The sequence below is a fragment of the Lycorma delicatula genome, chromosome 5, assembly GCF_047948215.1.
Source record: "Lycorma delicatula isolate Av1 chromosome 5, ASM4794821v1, whole genome shotgun sequence".
NCBI classification, from domain to species: Eukaryota; Metazoa; Arthropoda; class Insecta; order Hemiptera; family Fulgoridae; genus Lycorma; species Lycorma delicatula.
The window spans coordinates 66180675-66197066 of NC_134459.1; the positions used below are offsets into that span (position 1 = coordinate 66180675).

The 16392-nt window shown below is 29.3% G+C and overlaps 1 protein-coding gene across 3 annotated transcripts in view; it reads left to right on the forward strand.

The window, feature by feature from the left end:
• Nucleotides 1–16392, forward strand: part of LOC142325050 (WD repeat-containing protein 20) — a 65386-nt gene that overhangs the window by 29421 nt on the left and 19573 nt on the right. For all 3 annotated transcript variants that reach the window (XM_075366335.1, XM_075366336.1, XM_075366337.1), the window contains exons 2-3: nucleotides 5912–6094; nucleotides 11219–12445. In XM_075366335.1, the coding sequence (XP_075222450.1) occupies nucleotides 5912–6094; nucleotides 11219–12445 (1410 nt within the window). The remainder of the gene's footprint in view (nucleotides 1–5911; nucleotides 6095–11218; nucleotides 12446–16392) is intronic.

Below are 16392 nucleotides of genomic sequence, written 5' to 3' on the forward strand. Positions count from 1 at the left end.
ATCACATCTTGGGATGGCAATCTAGGGCTGTTACAAGCTACAAGCTGCATGTATACTTTAGCTGGACACAGTTACTATGGGTCTCAAATCAACAAAGCTAATTAGATATCCTGAGATTTCTGTAATATCAATGGTATAATAGATGGAGAAATAACATTTATATAAAAGTAATAGGAGACTAATATGGTTATAATTGATTATGGAAGAAAGTAGATATCTTAAAATGTTGACTGCTGTAATTATGTTGAGATTAAGATTAAAATTTTTGAAAGAGCTAATTAATGAAATACCCTTCATTATTTATATTTTTATAAAACTATAATCGATTATGACAAATTTTAAAAGAAATTTTAAACACTCAAGAAGATTTTTAGAAGTTTTTATTTACTTTTTATTGGTTGTATTTACATTAATTTTCTCAGAATTAAATTCCCTACGAGTTTTGTTACTAAATCTACGCATTTATTAGTCATTTGACAAAGCTATTATACTATAAACCTAAAAAAAACTTGCGTTTTGACACTGAATTTTGTGTTTTACGTAGGATATTTTAAAAACTTCTGGAGTTACAGTTCTAGGATTTGTTTTATCCTATTTCCCAGCCCAAATTGCATAATAAACCACCAACTTTACTCCTTAATTTGGGTCCCAAAAATTACAATAGGGCATCTTTTTATTAGAAGAGCTGAAATCCGGGTGAAATCTTTTGCTAGCCGTAACTCGAAAATAATGCGTTTCCAGACCTATGTTTATATGAACTTTTTTCATTATTTTTACCAGTAGAACATGTCCTGAATGTTTCTGTCTTTCTTCGTAAGACATTCTGTATATATATACATACACAGTGTCCCATATAACCCATATAAAACGCAACCCAACCTTATATTGGTAGGTATTGAAATAATAAAAAGGCATATGTAAATGTAATTTTTATTATTACCATCCATTACCTTACATTTACAGTAAATGTTGGAAGTGGCCGCCATCTTCTTGAATAAAAGCTTCAATTCTTTTTACAGCGTTTCTTGCAACTTTTTTCAAAGTTTGTGGCTGGATATTTAATACAGCTTGTTCAATACTGACTTTCAAGTGTTCGTGGTTTGTTGCTGTAGGCTTTTTCTTTGAGGTAACCCCATAGAAAAAAATCCGCCGCAGTCAAATCTGGAGATCTTGGTGGCCATAAGCCTCGACCGATAACACGATTACCAAAGAATTCCTCAACGAAATCAGAAGTTGAACCTGCGTAGTGCGATGTCGCACCGTCATGTTGTAGCAGTGTCTGTCTTCCTCTTCCAAGAGTGCAATGAACTGAAATAAAATATCCTGATATTTCTACATTAATGGTGTACTTGAAAAAAATAGGACCGATTATTTTCTTCCGCGATATCGCGCACCACACTGCGGGTGTAATTGTTTTTCGTGATAAACATGGGGATTTTCAGCGCTCCAAATTCTACTGTTTTGGCTGTTTACGTCCATCCAAATGAAACCGTGCTTCATCTGTGAAAAATAACGAATCCATAACATTAATTCCCTCACGCAGAAATCGACGGAACCATTGACAATATTGTAGCTGTTTTTCTTTGTCGGGCTCAAGAAGTTGATGAACCGTTTGAATGCGATAAGGTCGTAATTGTAATTGTTTGGTCGCCCGATGAACAGTTGATTTAGACAAATTAAGTTTAGCAGACAAACATCTGATCGATTTATTTGGTGAGGCGAGTAATCGGTCTTTGATTTCAGTGACTTATCTGTATTCAACACCGACGCAGATCTTTTGTGTTCCTTGTTATTAACAGAACCAGTCTCCCTAAATTTTGCATAATTATATTATTGCAGTATTTTGCAAATACTGATGTTTTGTTAGGAGCTGGTTTATCTGGGTACTTATGGCAAAACAAATCTTGCACTGCAACCACTAAATTTGAATCAGAATCATATTGTATTGAGAGCGAGTTTTGAGTTCAGTCATATTAATTTTTGTTGAAACATTATTAATTATATAACAGGAAGAAGTTTAGTGAAGTACTGTTTCATTAATACCAATCTTTGTATAGTGTATTATAATAATTTTTACTGTCCTCTGTATATTTTATATGATATTAAAAAACTTTGATTACAGCTACAGTATTGTATAAAGTTTTGAATTTAAAAAAAATTGTTGGTACAATGTTTTTTATAAACTAAAAGATTGCTATAAAAAACTAATAGTAATGTTTGACTAGCTGAATACTGTACTTAAAATTAGGATGTGACCTACTGTAGGCTGTTAAACTTCCGCTAAACATTCACATAAGGGCCTGACTGATGGAGAGAAAATTGCATGGGGGAGGGAGAGAAATAGATAAATAGGTCCTTCCTTGATAATTAAATCTATAAATATAACAAAAACTAGATCTCATTGTTATTAATTACAATTATCAGCCACTATTAATGTACATGGTAACACAAATGTAATTCTTCCCTTTTTTCTATTAAATGCCATGTTATCCCTGCTCACATAGTTTTATGACTGACTTCTGTTACTGTTTGATAAATGGTACTTATTATGTAAATTTAATTTGTAACATTAAATTATCACATCTGAACATGATAAATCTTTTGTGTAACCAATTTTTTCTTCCTTTTTTTTTAATTAATAAAAATATACTTTTATTTATCAACATCTCTCATAGGAATGGGTTTTCGTGAAAAAAGTTGTACACATTTCATTAAAGAATTCATTTGGTAGATACAGATAATTTTCATTTTATGTACATGTACAGAATTTCATGTACATGTATAGCCTGTATGACCATAATTACTTTGAACTGATGTTTAATAAAATGTTTTATATAAATTCGTAGTAAATCTTGAAAAAATTATAATCTTGTATAATTGGCTAAAGCCTATAAAAATTGGATTTATAAATAATTATTATTAATAAATTAAATTTTTTATTGACCACTAAAAGTAATCTTACTCCTCAGCACTGATATAATCTGTAAGTTCGTCATCAATTTCTCTAGGCTGCCAAATAAATACATTAACCTAGAATGTGAGATTCTAGATGGAAGTACTTCCTGCCTTTTTGTAGAACATTTTTGGTACTTATATGAAGCAACATTTTTTAAATAGAGGTGGAGCCCATTATCAAAATTCCATAATTTGTTGCATGCAGCCTTCTTTTTTTTTTAAGGAAGTAAATACCAAAAGACATTTCTATTGAAATGATTACAGACCCAGTAAGTAATTTAGTTAAGAAATTAAAAGAAGTAGCCAAAGATTCTTGATACAGATAAATAAATTCATTTTCATAAAAAGTGAGTTTTATCATTGTTAGAATCTTGAAGAAGCAGTGAAGTCCTTTGTATCATAATAAACCAAATATTTTGTGCAAATTAAGTTGCTTATTTTTATTAAGTTTCAGTTCATTTAAATGATTAGTTTTTCATTTTGCTTTTGTTAATATTATATATGTCTTAACTATAATGCCATGGCATTTATATTTTGGAATTCACTTACTATAATAATTTCTAATTGTGAATTGATTTGAAATATTGAGTAGATCATTTAATCTAATGGTTACTAGGCATATAGTCTTTACCTAAGAGAGCCAGCCTTCTAGACATTAGTTCTAGGTAAGATGTAAATCTTGGATCACAAATTGAAAGTGGTAAAAGAAAAAATAATTGTAGATTTTAAATCTCCCTTGGCTACCCATGGATATGTGCATTGGTATCCATGGGTATATATGAACGTGAGTATAAACTCATATGCATACAATCTGTCGCACATATATTGTCTGTTAGGCATATTTTATAAATTTATATATTTATGTTTTTTTTTCAAACATTAAGTACTTTGCTTAATAATAAGCATTTAAATATTAGTAAAGTTATTAACCATTTTTTGGAATTCATGTTTGTAAAATATAAATATTGTTTACAATCTTGTAACTTTGTCTGTTAAATTAACATTATAATTTGAATGGGCCAGTTGTCAAAACATTTTGCATTAAATAATAATGATATTAATATGGATGCATCAATTGTGTATGCTCTATTTTTTTATTTATAGTCCTGAATGAAGCATAAATGGTTTGAAGAACTTGCAGCTGTAGGTGAAAATATTTCTTTAACAATTTAAGTATATAATGTGCAATCACAATTCTTTTAAATACTGGTTTATTGGTATATATATATATATATATATATGTAACACTGGTTGAATATTTATAAATATTGGTTGGAAAATTCTTTTATAAATACATATTTTGTTATACTTAATTATAAGATCCAGGTTTTTAGCTAATACACACTGTTCTTATTACTTTTCTTATTGCTTATTACTTTCCTCACTATTGAATCTCATAATTATAGATACTGAGTTCCAGTTGTATTAATGCAATTTTCACCTCTCTATAATTCACTGAAAGAACGTAATGAAAATATGGATTTATATAATGAAATAATTGTTTACTTTTTTCATATTTATAGGTGCCTATTTGTGATAAAAATATAAATTATAGAGGGCGATCCAGAAAGTAACTTATGTTTGTGCCTAGTGTGGAGACGGGTGGGGATAGAACCGCCATATTGGTGTCAAAATGTTTTTACACTCAGTCTGCATCAAGCTGTCATAGCATATAGACTGTGATTTTTCTACTTTGTTCATTGTGAATTATTGAAATGTGCACTTCAATAGAAAATCCCATGAGTTGTGAGATGCGTTCACTGATTAGGTTTTTACTAACAAAAAACCCCAAACCAATTGAAATTCATCGGCAATATTTTGAGGTGTTCGGAGATGGAATAATGATTGAAGGTGGATTGAGGCAGTAATACATTCAATTTAAAAATGGCTGCACCAATGTTCATGAAGGGGAATACAGTGGTCGGCCTAGCCTTGTGACTGATAAACTGATGATGAAAATCAATGATAAAATTCATGAAAATCACTGCATTATGATTACGGAACTGTCGCTTCATTTCCCCCAAATTTCACAAATTTTACTGCATGAAATTGTATTAGGGAAACTTGGTTATCACAAGTTTTGTGCAAAATGGGTGCCAAAAATCTAAGGCGGCAGATTTCTACAGAGAAGGAATTGAAAAGCTTCTGGATCATTATAATTATAGTGTCCCAATTTAAGTGGCGACTATATAGAAAAATAGTTTGATTGTCCCTTTCATATGTATATAATAAAATTACTCTTTTTTATTTGGTTGGTTTTTTATTTCAAAACGTAAGTTACTTTCTGGACAGCCCTCGTATTACTTGAAACCCTACTGTTCTGTCTTAAGAAAAGCCATCCTTGTACCATGTAACCTTTACTTAATCCTCTGAGACTAATTTCTTATATTTGCTTTACTATACTTTGATCAATGACTTCAACAATTCTATTGTTTATTCTATTCATAATTTGTCAGATAATAAGAACTGAGTTCAGCTAATTTGTCTCGTCATTTCATTTTCACAAGTTTACCCAGGATCAGCTTATTTTTTTAAATCTAGAAATAATATATAACATATTGCGTTCTTTTTTATTGCCCTAGCTTGTGAAGTTTAATTTGTTTTTAATTTGGTGTTTAAAATTTTAGAAGTTATAATTTAATTAAAATAAATAATATTTAATTAATTTCTTTTATAATTTTACCAATATTTTAGAACATTTTCCTTGAAAAATTTACTTTTTTTTGGAGACATGATTCAGTTGGATGGATTATAATACAGTTAAGTGCATATAGTGAATAATTTACATAGTTATCATATACTTTGTAATTAATACATCATTTAATTTATTATCATTGTGTTTCTTTACGTTACTTTTTGTTTTATGAATATTTATGAGCATGTTAAAAGTTTTATAGCAATAGCATGCAACAGTGTGCAACTTTCTATTTCTAATTTCTTTTTTCATTGTTTCCAGGCTGCTGATTTAAATAAACCTGTAGATAAAAAAATGTATAAAGGCACATATCCAACTTGTCATGATTTTAATACTGTTACAATGACTGCAGAAACAGTGTCATTATTAGTAGGATTTTCAACTGGACAGGTTCAGCTTATTGATCCGATAAAAAAAGAACTTAGTAAATTATATAATGAAGAGGTAAGGATTACTGGTATTTCTTATTTATTATATATGTGTAAGAAATTTTTTCATATTTGTTTTAATAGTGACACCTTAGTATTTTAAAAGACGCGACAAGTATGTAGCTTTTATGGTTTCAGAGTTCATAGCTTAGTATTATGCTCACATAATACAAATATAAATGAATGTTTTTCCTGAATATTAAAATGAACATTTGACCAAATTCTATTATATGTAAATACCCAAATGTTTGATTGAAGAGTTGTTTAAATTATTTTTCAAACTTGGATCTGTTACATCTACTTGCTTTGAAATAAATTAAATTCTTTGACATTATTGAGAAGTACAGGAAATGAAGCAGTGTGTGAGTGTTACTAACAGCTAAAGCATGAAAATCAAAATATGTATAGGAGATGAGCTATTGGTTGACGATTGACCAGAAATATTTTTTTTAAATATTGACCAGAAATATTTATTTTCATAATACATCTGTAGTTATCCAAATATTTGTTACCATTAAATATTCATTGATACTCAAGAACATGACCTAAGTAAGGAAAGTGATTCAAATATTCCAGTACCATTGTGTACATTTGTTTTTTAATAACCATTTTATGTTTATCTGTATGTGATGAGCAATCCAATATTGAATTGTGTAAGAGTGCTCTTTGACAGAGGATTATCAAATTTAATATTGGAAAATTTGCTATAATTTTTTTAATGAAAGAAGATATCTTAAAGGCTGTGCACTTTACATGTTTTATTAAGTGTTGTATTTTTGATAGTTTTTTAAATATGTTAATCTTGAAGAAAAACATGGTTCAAGCAATTTTTGTATATGCAGTTTATTGGATTGTATGAATCCAGAACTTAAACACACTTAAAAATTGCACAAACACACGTACATTATAGTCCCAACTATATATTATAGTTGTTGTAATATCCAACTTTACCAATTTAACTTTCTGCGAACTATTAATTTATTATTCAAAACTTACAGAATTGAATGATTTAACTTGCTAAGATTGATTTGAAATTTATATTTAAGCATTATTAACATGGTTAATTTTAATTATGGTGTACTTTTTGTTTTCCTATTTTTATTTGTGTTAGATAATATACATATTAATAAAATTCAGTTAAAAATTTACAGTTTCAGAAATACTTAGTTACAGAATAACTTATTCATTTGTCAGGGTTAATAAACTTTTAAAAACCGTAGAATAGATAAGAAAAAACGTAAAAAACTTACACATGAATAAATTTTGTCAATAAAATTAAGTAATTTGAATTTCATATATTTTTGTTGGCTCAACAAATTCGTCATTCATTAGAATATTCATAGATCAGAGTCATTTACTACACTTCTCACTCGCCTAATTTATAATTTCATATTATTGCATGTAAAATATTGCACATATAAATAATTATATCATTACATATAATTTATTTTATTTTGTGTTCTGGGTATTAAGTGTTTTATTTCTGTCAAACAAAATTGCACATACGTGGTGAATGGTTTTTCACTGTGAGTTGTATGTTTAAGAATTTTAAATATCACTATGCTTCTGATCAAAAAATAGATGGTAAAATGGATAAAAAATAGACCTTTGAAATTACTGAAAAATGGAATTCAAATTTAATACATTTGTTCTTAGGAAAGAGCTCGTTCTTGAGTATGTATACTTGATCCTGGTATAGATTGGATTTCTAATAAATAGCTGCTGTAATTTCTTCAGAAATATTCTAAATGTAAGCTCAACTTTTGCAGATTATATGAAAGCCAAATTTAATAAATGAAAAAGTTCTAGTTAAGAATAAGAAATTTTGAGAGAAGATGGGTGAGGTTTTTTTTTATTGTTCCTAGTTTTCCCTTCCCCCATATAGTTAACCAAATTCCTTAAGTTACGAGACAAACTCTTCAGTTTTTCTGGTGAGATTTCCTAAGTTTTCCACTTGTTTTTAGTTGGTATCTTTCTCCACACTGTTAGCTATTTATCTTACAAATTGATTCATTGATTTTATTTATCACACTTCACTACAGTTTTTTTTTTTGACAATGCCTTCTTTTTATTTGCTATTTCTTTGGGAAAAGAACATTTTTAAAGAACAGTATTATGACATTTTAAATTGGAAATGAATGAAATTATACTTTTAAAAATACGCTAACTTCATATGAGACATTGAACTTCTGGGATACTGAAATTCCTGTTGTCTTATCATGCATGTCTCTATCAAGTGAGATGCAGAGGTCAGTTAAATTAATTAAAATATTATAAAAACTAATTCTCATCCTATGTAATGTGAGTTTATTCATGTAAGAAAACGTTTATGTATTTTTAATAGTTGTTATAAATTTTTAATTTTAAAACTATGATAATGAAATGATAAGTCCTGGCACATAAGTTGACCAGTCATATGGGATTTTTAAATGATTAAAAAGAGATTCAGTGCATAAACTGTTTTAAATTATTTTTGTAGTTTTATTTAATAGTCAGTTTCTTGAAAGGTGTTGCAGTAACAGCACAGTAGCAAGATTGTACCACCACTTCAAGCTCGCATGTGCAAGAGTTACTGTCTGTCTCCTTAACAGTTCTTAAATGTTAATATAATTTTCTTTAAAAAAAAAATGTTTTTGTTGTGTGTGTAATATTGTTAATTATGATTCTAAATGAAAGTTCATTCTTTATTTAAGTTAAAAGTTATTTATTTTGAAAAATATAAATAATAGTGAATTTGGAGCAGATTAGAATATTTTGAGAAAAACATGTTTTCACATTGGTGGAAGAATTTTATATATGATATAAAATACGTTGATCAAGTTAACACTGTTTGGCCAAACTAAACAAGATAAGCTTAAAGTTGACCTGAATCAGAGAACCATGCAGACACAAAAAATACAATTGAGTAATAATTTATTATAACAATAATTATTCTTGTCATTTTGTTAGTCTAAATGTGAGGCTACTATTTTATTATGTTTTACAGAGCTTTTATTGGTATCTACATATTTCACATGAATGCTGATTAGTTACTATTAAAACGGAATAAAAACTGTTCTCTCTCAATTTTTCAAATGCCAAAAATGAATAATATAGTTATATACTCTTGCAGTCTGAGAGACTGAGTTCTTTACATCTGAAAGAATCAAAATATTCATTAATGTTATGGAACCCTCCAGTTTTGCTGAATCTCTGAAATGGGCAAGAGATAATTATCAACACTTAGTAAATTTACAACCAAGACATTATTGAACATATTATTTTTAGTTGTAATACTTTTCATTCATATGAAAATATGCTGCCAAATTATTTGTTATTTTTATTTAAAATTAAATTATTTATAAAAATATGAACCTTCACATTCTATAACTTTATGTCAATGGTTTAATATTTAATAAATATTGTTTTTATAAAAATCTTGACAGTTTCTTTCAGTTCACTTTAATTGTTGAACGCTTATTCCTCATTTCATTATCTAAGCTTAGGAACAAATGAAAATCTGCATGAGAAGTTTGGTGAATGAGATAATCTCCCATTCAAGTTCCATTATCTTTTCATGAGTCTTCTTTGCCACATGAGGTTAGGCATTATCCTGAAGAAACAAAACTTTCTTTCTTTTACTGGTGGTGGTTGGGTTTTCTTTTTTTTGTAATTCTCCCTGAACTCTTTTCATATGTTCACAGTAGATATTAGCAGTCATAGTTTTTTCTACTACTGAAAACTTATGATAAATGATTCCTGTAGAAGTCCACCAAAACATATTGCAGAATTTTTTTAAGGGTCAGTTGCATCTTTGGTGTTTGTGGCAAAGTCATTCGGAGATAACCAATATTGAGACCTCATGTTATTCAATTATATGATCCATATTAAAATTCGGTCAATAAAGCTTTTGTTTTTGACAAAGTGAAATGAGAATTGCATATTGTGAATGGTTGCCATTTGTTCTAAAGTTTCTAACTTTGGAACAAATGTTTACTTAACTTCCATCTCTTTCCTAGCTGACAAAGACGTGATCTTAAAGTTCTAACATTAACGTACCAGCAAGTTGTTTGCAGGACAGTTTTAAAGTTGCCTCAGTTTTAATTCTCAAATCCTCATAATTTAAGGAAAATGGTATTCCAGACTGGGACACATTCTCAAGGCTCTCACTCTCTGAAGCAAACTTTTGGAAATGATTTTGTGCAATTCATTCCTATACTGTATTTTCCCCAAATGCCATTCAACTTGACCTATGATATATTAGAACCTAAAATAATGCAATAACCAAGTGCATAAATAATTAATTTTAGCTGACCATATTGAAGATATAAGAAAATTCACAGCTTAATGTTTTTTTTACTGAAATGTGATAAATGAGTGACTAAAACATATCTTATAATTTTAGTTATGCATTTACAAGCTAGAGTTCAGTTTGGAAAATTCCTACATTGTGACTAACAAAAATTGGCAAGAACTTTTTTGTGCATATAATAATATATAATTTTTAAATTCATCAATTTTTTAAAATTTGGTCAATAAAGGTCTTGCGACAGAGTGAAATGAAAAATGCATAATATGAGTTGGTTGCAGTTTGTTTTAAAGTTTCTAACTTTAGGGCACTTGTTTGCTTAACTACCTCGATTTCCTAGCTGACAAAGATATAATATTTATATCATAATTAGCATAACTTAGAAAAAATTGAACTCTGCCATTTAAATCCTGTGATTTTTAATCTAAAATGCCTACCAATCATTAGATTGAAACCTAAAATATTAATTTCAGGTTATTTAATTATATTTAAATACAATTAATATTTATATATTTTATTTTAATATAGTACCTGTACTAATGACCTTAGTTTTTCATTTTATAACAATAAAAAAAAAAAATATATATATATAAAATACTTACTACCTCCAATTTTTTAAATTATAATATAAGTTCCATACTTTTGATTTATGTGCTGGGATTTGTTGTTTTCCACATTACCTTATATATAATTATTGTTGAAAATTTTTTTATGTTAACAATTGATTTACATAATAGCTATGCTCTTTGTGTAGTTCATTAACATTTTATTTTCATAAATAATAATTAAGTAGCATTTGGTTTTAAGATTTTTAAATCTTAAATATATTTATTTATTGATTTTTTGTTTCAGAGGTTAATAGATAAAACTAAAGTAACTTGTATAAGATGGGTTCCTGGCTCGCCTAATTCATTCCTAGTATCACATAGCAGTGGTCAGTTGTATGTGTATAATGAAGATCTACCGTGTGGTACATCACCACCTCATTATCAGCCATTTAAACAAGGAGATGGCTTTGCTATTCATACATGTAAAACAAAAAGTACTCGTAATCCATTGTATAGATGGGTGATCGGCACTGAAGGTAGTAGCATTAACGAATTTGCATTTTCACCTTGCGGTTTACATTTGGCTGTTGTTTCACAAGATGGTTTCCTTAGAGTGTTTCATTATAGTACTATGGAGCCTGAAGGCTGTGCTAGAAGTTACTTTGGTGGTTTCTTGTGTGTATGTTGGTCTCCTGATGGAAGGTATGTTGTTGTCGGTGGTGAGGATGATTTAGTTACTGTTTGGAGTTTTCATGAACGTAGAGTGGTTGCAAGAGGGCAAGGTCATCATAGTTGGGTCAGTGTTGTTGCATTTGATCCATATACAACTACTTTATCTTCTTCAACATCAAACAATAAAAATAACAGTGATACGTGCGATGAAGAAAGGACGAATAGTGATAATAATGAATGTAATAGAATGGATACAACTTGTTATAGATTAGGATCTGTCGGTCAGGATACCCAGCTCTGTTTGTGGGACATTACAGAGGACTTATTACGGCAACCAATGTGTAGTAGGACACGAACTAGTGCTTATAACTCGATCAGTTCTAGTGGTAATGTTTGTAGTGGTAATGGTTCAGCAAGCGGGAGTGGTTGTGTTTTAAATTCAAATATGACTGTAAAATGTAATAGTACACTGACAAATTCTATTCATAATAAAGATAAAGAAAATCTTACTGAAAGTAATGCCGTTAATTCCCATAGTTCACCACCTTCATTTACTCAAAGACTTGCCGGTTTAGGTGGATTTGGTGATCGTAAGGAAAGTAGCACTAATCATAAGCGTAATCTGTCCAGAAGTGCAGGTATTACACCTTCTTCAATAACCCATACATCAGCTGATGATCCGATGAGGTTGATTGGAACCAGTGCCTGTCCTCGTTTTGATGAATGTCCTTTATTGGAACCTCTAGTCTGTAAGAAAATTGCACAGGAAAGATTGACTGCACTTGTGTTTCGTGAAGACTGCTTCGTAACTGCATGTCAAGATGGTTATGTATACACTTGGGCAAGGCCTGGTAAACCGGTAAGTAATTGATTTTGGTTATGTGTAATATTATCTACTACTTAATTAAATCAGATGTCTAGTCCTTTTAAAGTTTTGTGTAAATACCAGCAAAAATATTAGATTCTAAGAATCATATAAATGTCAGAAAGTCTTGCAATGAGGAATGAGAACTTTATAGAAGTTTTGTAGGTTTATAAATCATCATAATTTAACATTTTAATTTAAATTTTCAAAATTTAACTTTTGCATTAATTTGTTAATGCAATCTAATTTTCTTATCTAATTTTGCATTTTATTGTTAGTTATTATTAACCAAATTTAGTAGAGGAGTTTTTTTCAGTGTAGCCATTTTGTATAGGCACATTAGCCAGTTTTGCAATTTTTATTAATTTTTTTTTAGAAACTTTAATAAGTCCTTATTTTAAAAATACAGTTCAAATGAAAACCTTATTAATATAAATATTCATTAAACCACTATATTTTAACTGGTTTCTTATTTTGGTATGGATTTCTTACAGTGCCAACAAGTTGGTTAATGAGGTTTTTCTGTATTTCTTGTGGTCAATATGAATTTGAATTAGAGAACAGCAAATATGAATTAACAACTGAAACTTCCAGAAGCCAGAAGAATAATTTTCGTCACCATTTTATATACTTGCATCCAAAGTTACAGCTTGATATGTATTGATCAGCACAATCCTACCCCCATATTCTTATTATACTGGCAGATAACAGTTGGTTTTACAACAGTTTCATAAATAACACCTTTAGCTCTCCTTTCAATTAGTTCTCTGCTTTTACCACAAGTACTGAGCATAACTATGTACAGTTTATCACGCTACACTAAACAATGAACGTCATTTATATAACAAAAAGAAACAAATTCCTGGTTTTTTCAGTTTCAGCTGTTTTAGTACAGTTTTGCTCTTAACTTCTTCAGGTAAGCCACTCCTGTTTCTCATTGTGGTTCCAGTCAAATGAATTTTTTATTTTTTTTAATTCAAGTGTTAGCTCCAGGCTAGTATAGAATCGAACAGTATACAAGGAAAACCCACAATCTGGAACTTCTTCCACCAGCTTATGTGCTAAGTGCATCACAATTGTTGATGTGGCAAGCAAATCAGGCCTTAATAAACTATCTGTAGTGGCCTTGCCATAGTGTGGCTCAAAACTCCATATATATCCACTTTTTGAATCAGCAAGAACATAAACTTTTAGTCCCCATTTTGTCAGTTTATCCTTATTATAAGTATACTTATAATAACTTGTACTTATACTTAAAATATTATATAAGTATACTTATTATAAATATTATCCATACAGTCTTAAGTATTTCACATCATTTTTTCAATTTATCTCCCCTTGAACAGTTACATTAGTTAGGATTCGGAGGACATAAGTAGAAAGACCAGAAAATCGGGTTAAATCTATTTCTAGAAAACACATCCTTAAAAAATGGCTGTTTCTCAGTCCACTCTTCAGAAAAGTAGTCTTGAAGTGAACTTTTTTCATGTAAACTCATATTTAGTAGTACTTCTAAAAATGCTTTTATTTCACTTAATGTTGCAGGAGACCAGTTATGCCAGACTGATCACTGTTGAAGTGGTGTACACTTTTGTATTTTTTCAGCTGCACATCTATTAGTCTCATTGGTGATTTCAAATAATAATTCATCAGACATGAACAACTGAAAAAAATCTAGTTCACTAACAGGTTTAGGGTCTACAGTAGGAGCAATAAAACCTGATTGTTTATTAAACATAAAAGGTTTATAATCTGGAACCTCTTCCATCATGTTTACAGTAATCCAGTTATTTTAAATGGGGTTATTACTGACATTACCAGTAACGCTATGCCAAATATAGATTCAATATCTGAAATATCACTTAAATAAAATCTATTTCATCATCTTCCAAGTTATTTTAACCTGACATGATGTAACAGATTTTAACAATAACTTTAAATAAAGCATGACAGAATGTTGATACTCAAATGTGAAGTAAACATTGAACACAATAACCTTACTAAAATCTGGCTGAGTTACAACACTCAAATAGTCAGTATAAAATCATTTAGAGTTTATTGAGACCGATTCTGTATTTTATGATACATGTTTAGAAGAGCCCACTATTGAAATTTTACGATGTCGATTGTAAATATGTCGAAAATGCATTTTATCTGAACCTAAGTTCAATGTTGGCTGCCAGCCAACATACTATAGGAATGAGTCATTGGCTGTGTTGGCTGAGCTGACAAAAGAGTTGTAAGGGTTAAAATAATAATTGTGGTAATAGGCATAAATTAAAACATTAAATAAACTAAATATTTAGTTTATATATAAACAATCCATTGTAAAAAAAAGTTTTTATGAAACTTTACTTTCATGTTTAAGCATTCAGAGGTTCAAACAGAATCATGTCACCCAAAGCTTACATCTGAACATTAACTTCCTATCTTGATATTTTCCCCTTGATATATTCTCTGAGTGAATAAGTTATTCACTCAGAGCTGTTGTACAGTAGTGTAGTTTTCTTCAAAATGGGGTTATTCATATGTGAATTTTGTCATAACCAACTTTCAGCCTTTTTCCAAGGAATTGTTACAAGTAAGTGATATTTAAATTAATGTGAAAAATTAGTGTTAAAACTCAGGATATAAAAAAAAAAGACTGAAACTATTTGTCAATCTCATAAGGGTAAAAATCTCCCTAAATACAATCATATTTTTGGAATGGAACTGTAATTATCTATTACAGGTTTTAAAAAAAACATTATTAGAAATGGTTTAAGAGAAATTTGTTTGGTCATATAAATGAACCTTAAAGTAATTAATGTAGAAATTAATGTAGATTTCTTAATAGGAACTAAAGAAGTCGTTCATGAAGAAATTGATTAGCTGCAGATATTGTCTGTGAATGTTTGCGTTTATCTCTAGCTTCTAAAATAGTAAAATTAATAAGACATTGTATCAGTCAGCCTTAAAAAAGAAAACAGAAAAAATTGGTCCTGCAATGAAAAGAAAATTAGAATTAAACTTTAATGAAAATCTAGACTTAGATAAAACTGAAACCAATTCTAAAACATTATCAATTGAATATAAAATTCTAATTGAAAATTAAAAGGAAGATATGTGATAAATAGCAAAAAAGAAAATTCCAAAGTATTAGTTATTTACATAGCTTTTGGTCTAAAATGTTAGCAGTGTACTTAATAAATTGTAATTAGTTGCTTAAGGAAAACACAAGGTATACTTAATGTCCTAGCAAAAGGGAGAGGTAGTAAATTAAAGCCAGGTGAAACAGTTGTAAAGGTTATTGAATTCTGTCAGGATTACGATAACAATAGATATGCCCCAGTAAAAAAGAATGTTTTTCAATGGGTATGTAAGCAAGAGTCGCTGATTATGTTCATTTTAGTGAACTGTTTGTTCTTAAACTGAATTATCATCCTGATCAAAAAAATTGGTGAATGTTTTTTTTTTCTTTATAGTCTAAGTCATTTGTACTTCTTGGTGCATTTATAACACATAGTACTGTGTTATGTATAAAAACATTAACAGAATGTGAAACTATAATGCTGTTATAAAAACACTGAATTTACTTGTTTCTAACTGAAAATAATAAATGTGTATTTGATGACAGTCAGCCCTGTCCAGGAAAAAAGTTTCTTCTTGAAATTTTGCACAATGGCGTGACAAAGAAGTAACTTTCAAACAATAGGTTAGTACATCAGTTCTCACACCAGAGTTCAGCTAATTATGGAGGTCTTGTCAAGTGATGAATTTTTTCAGCATTTGGCTGAAAAACATCATTTAATCTCAAAGACTCACCCAGAATACCTGAAAGAAGATTAATTCAGAAAGTTTAAACAAAAGGTATATTGGGTAACTTTTCTGAAAATTTCTCATTTGTGGTCTTAAATGAAATTCGAAGTTTCCGCTGGACAAATCCATAAGTCACTATCTTA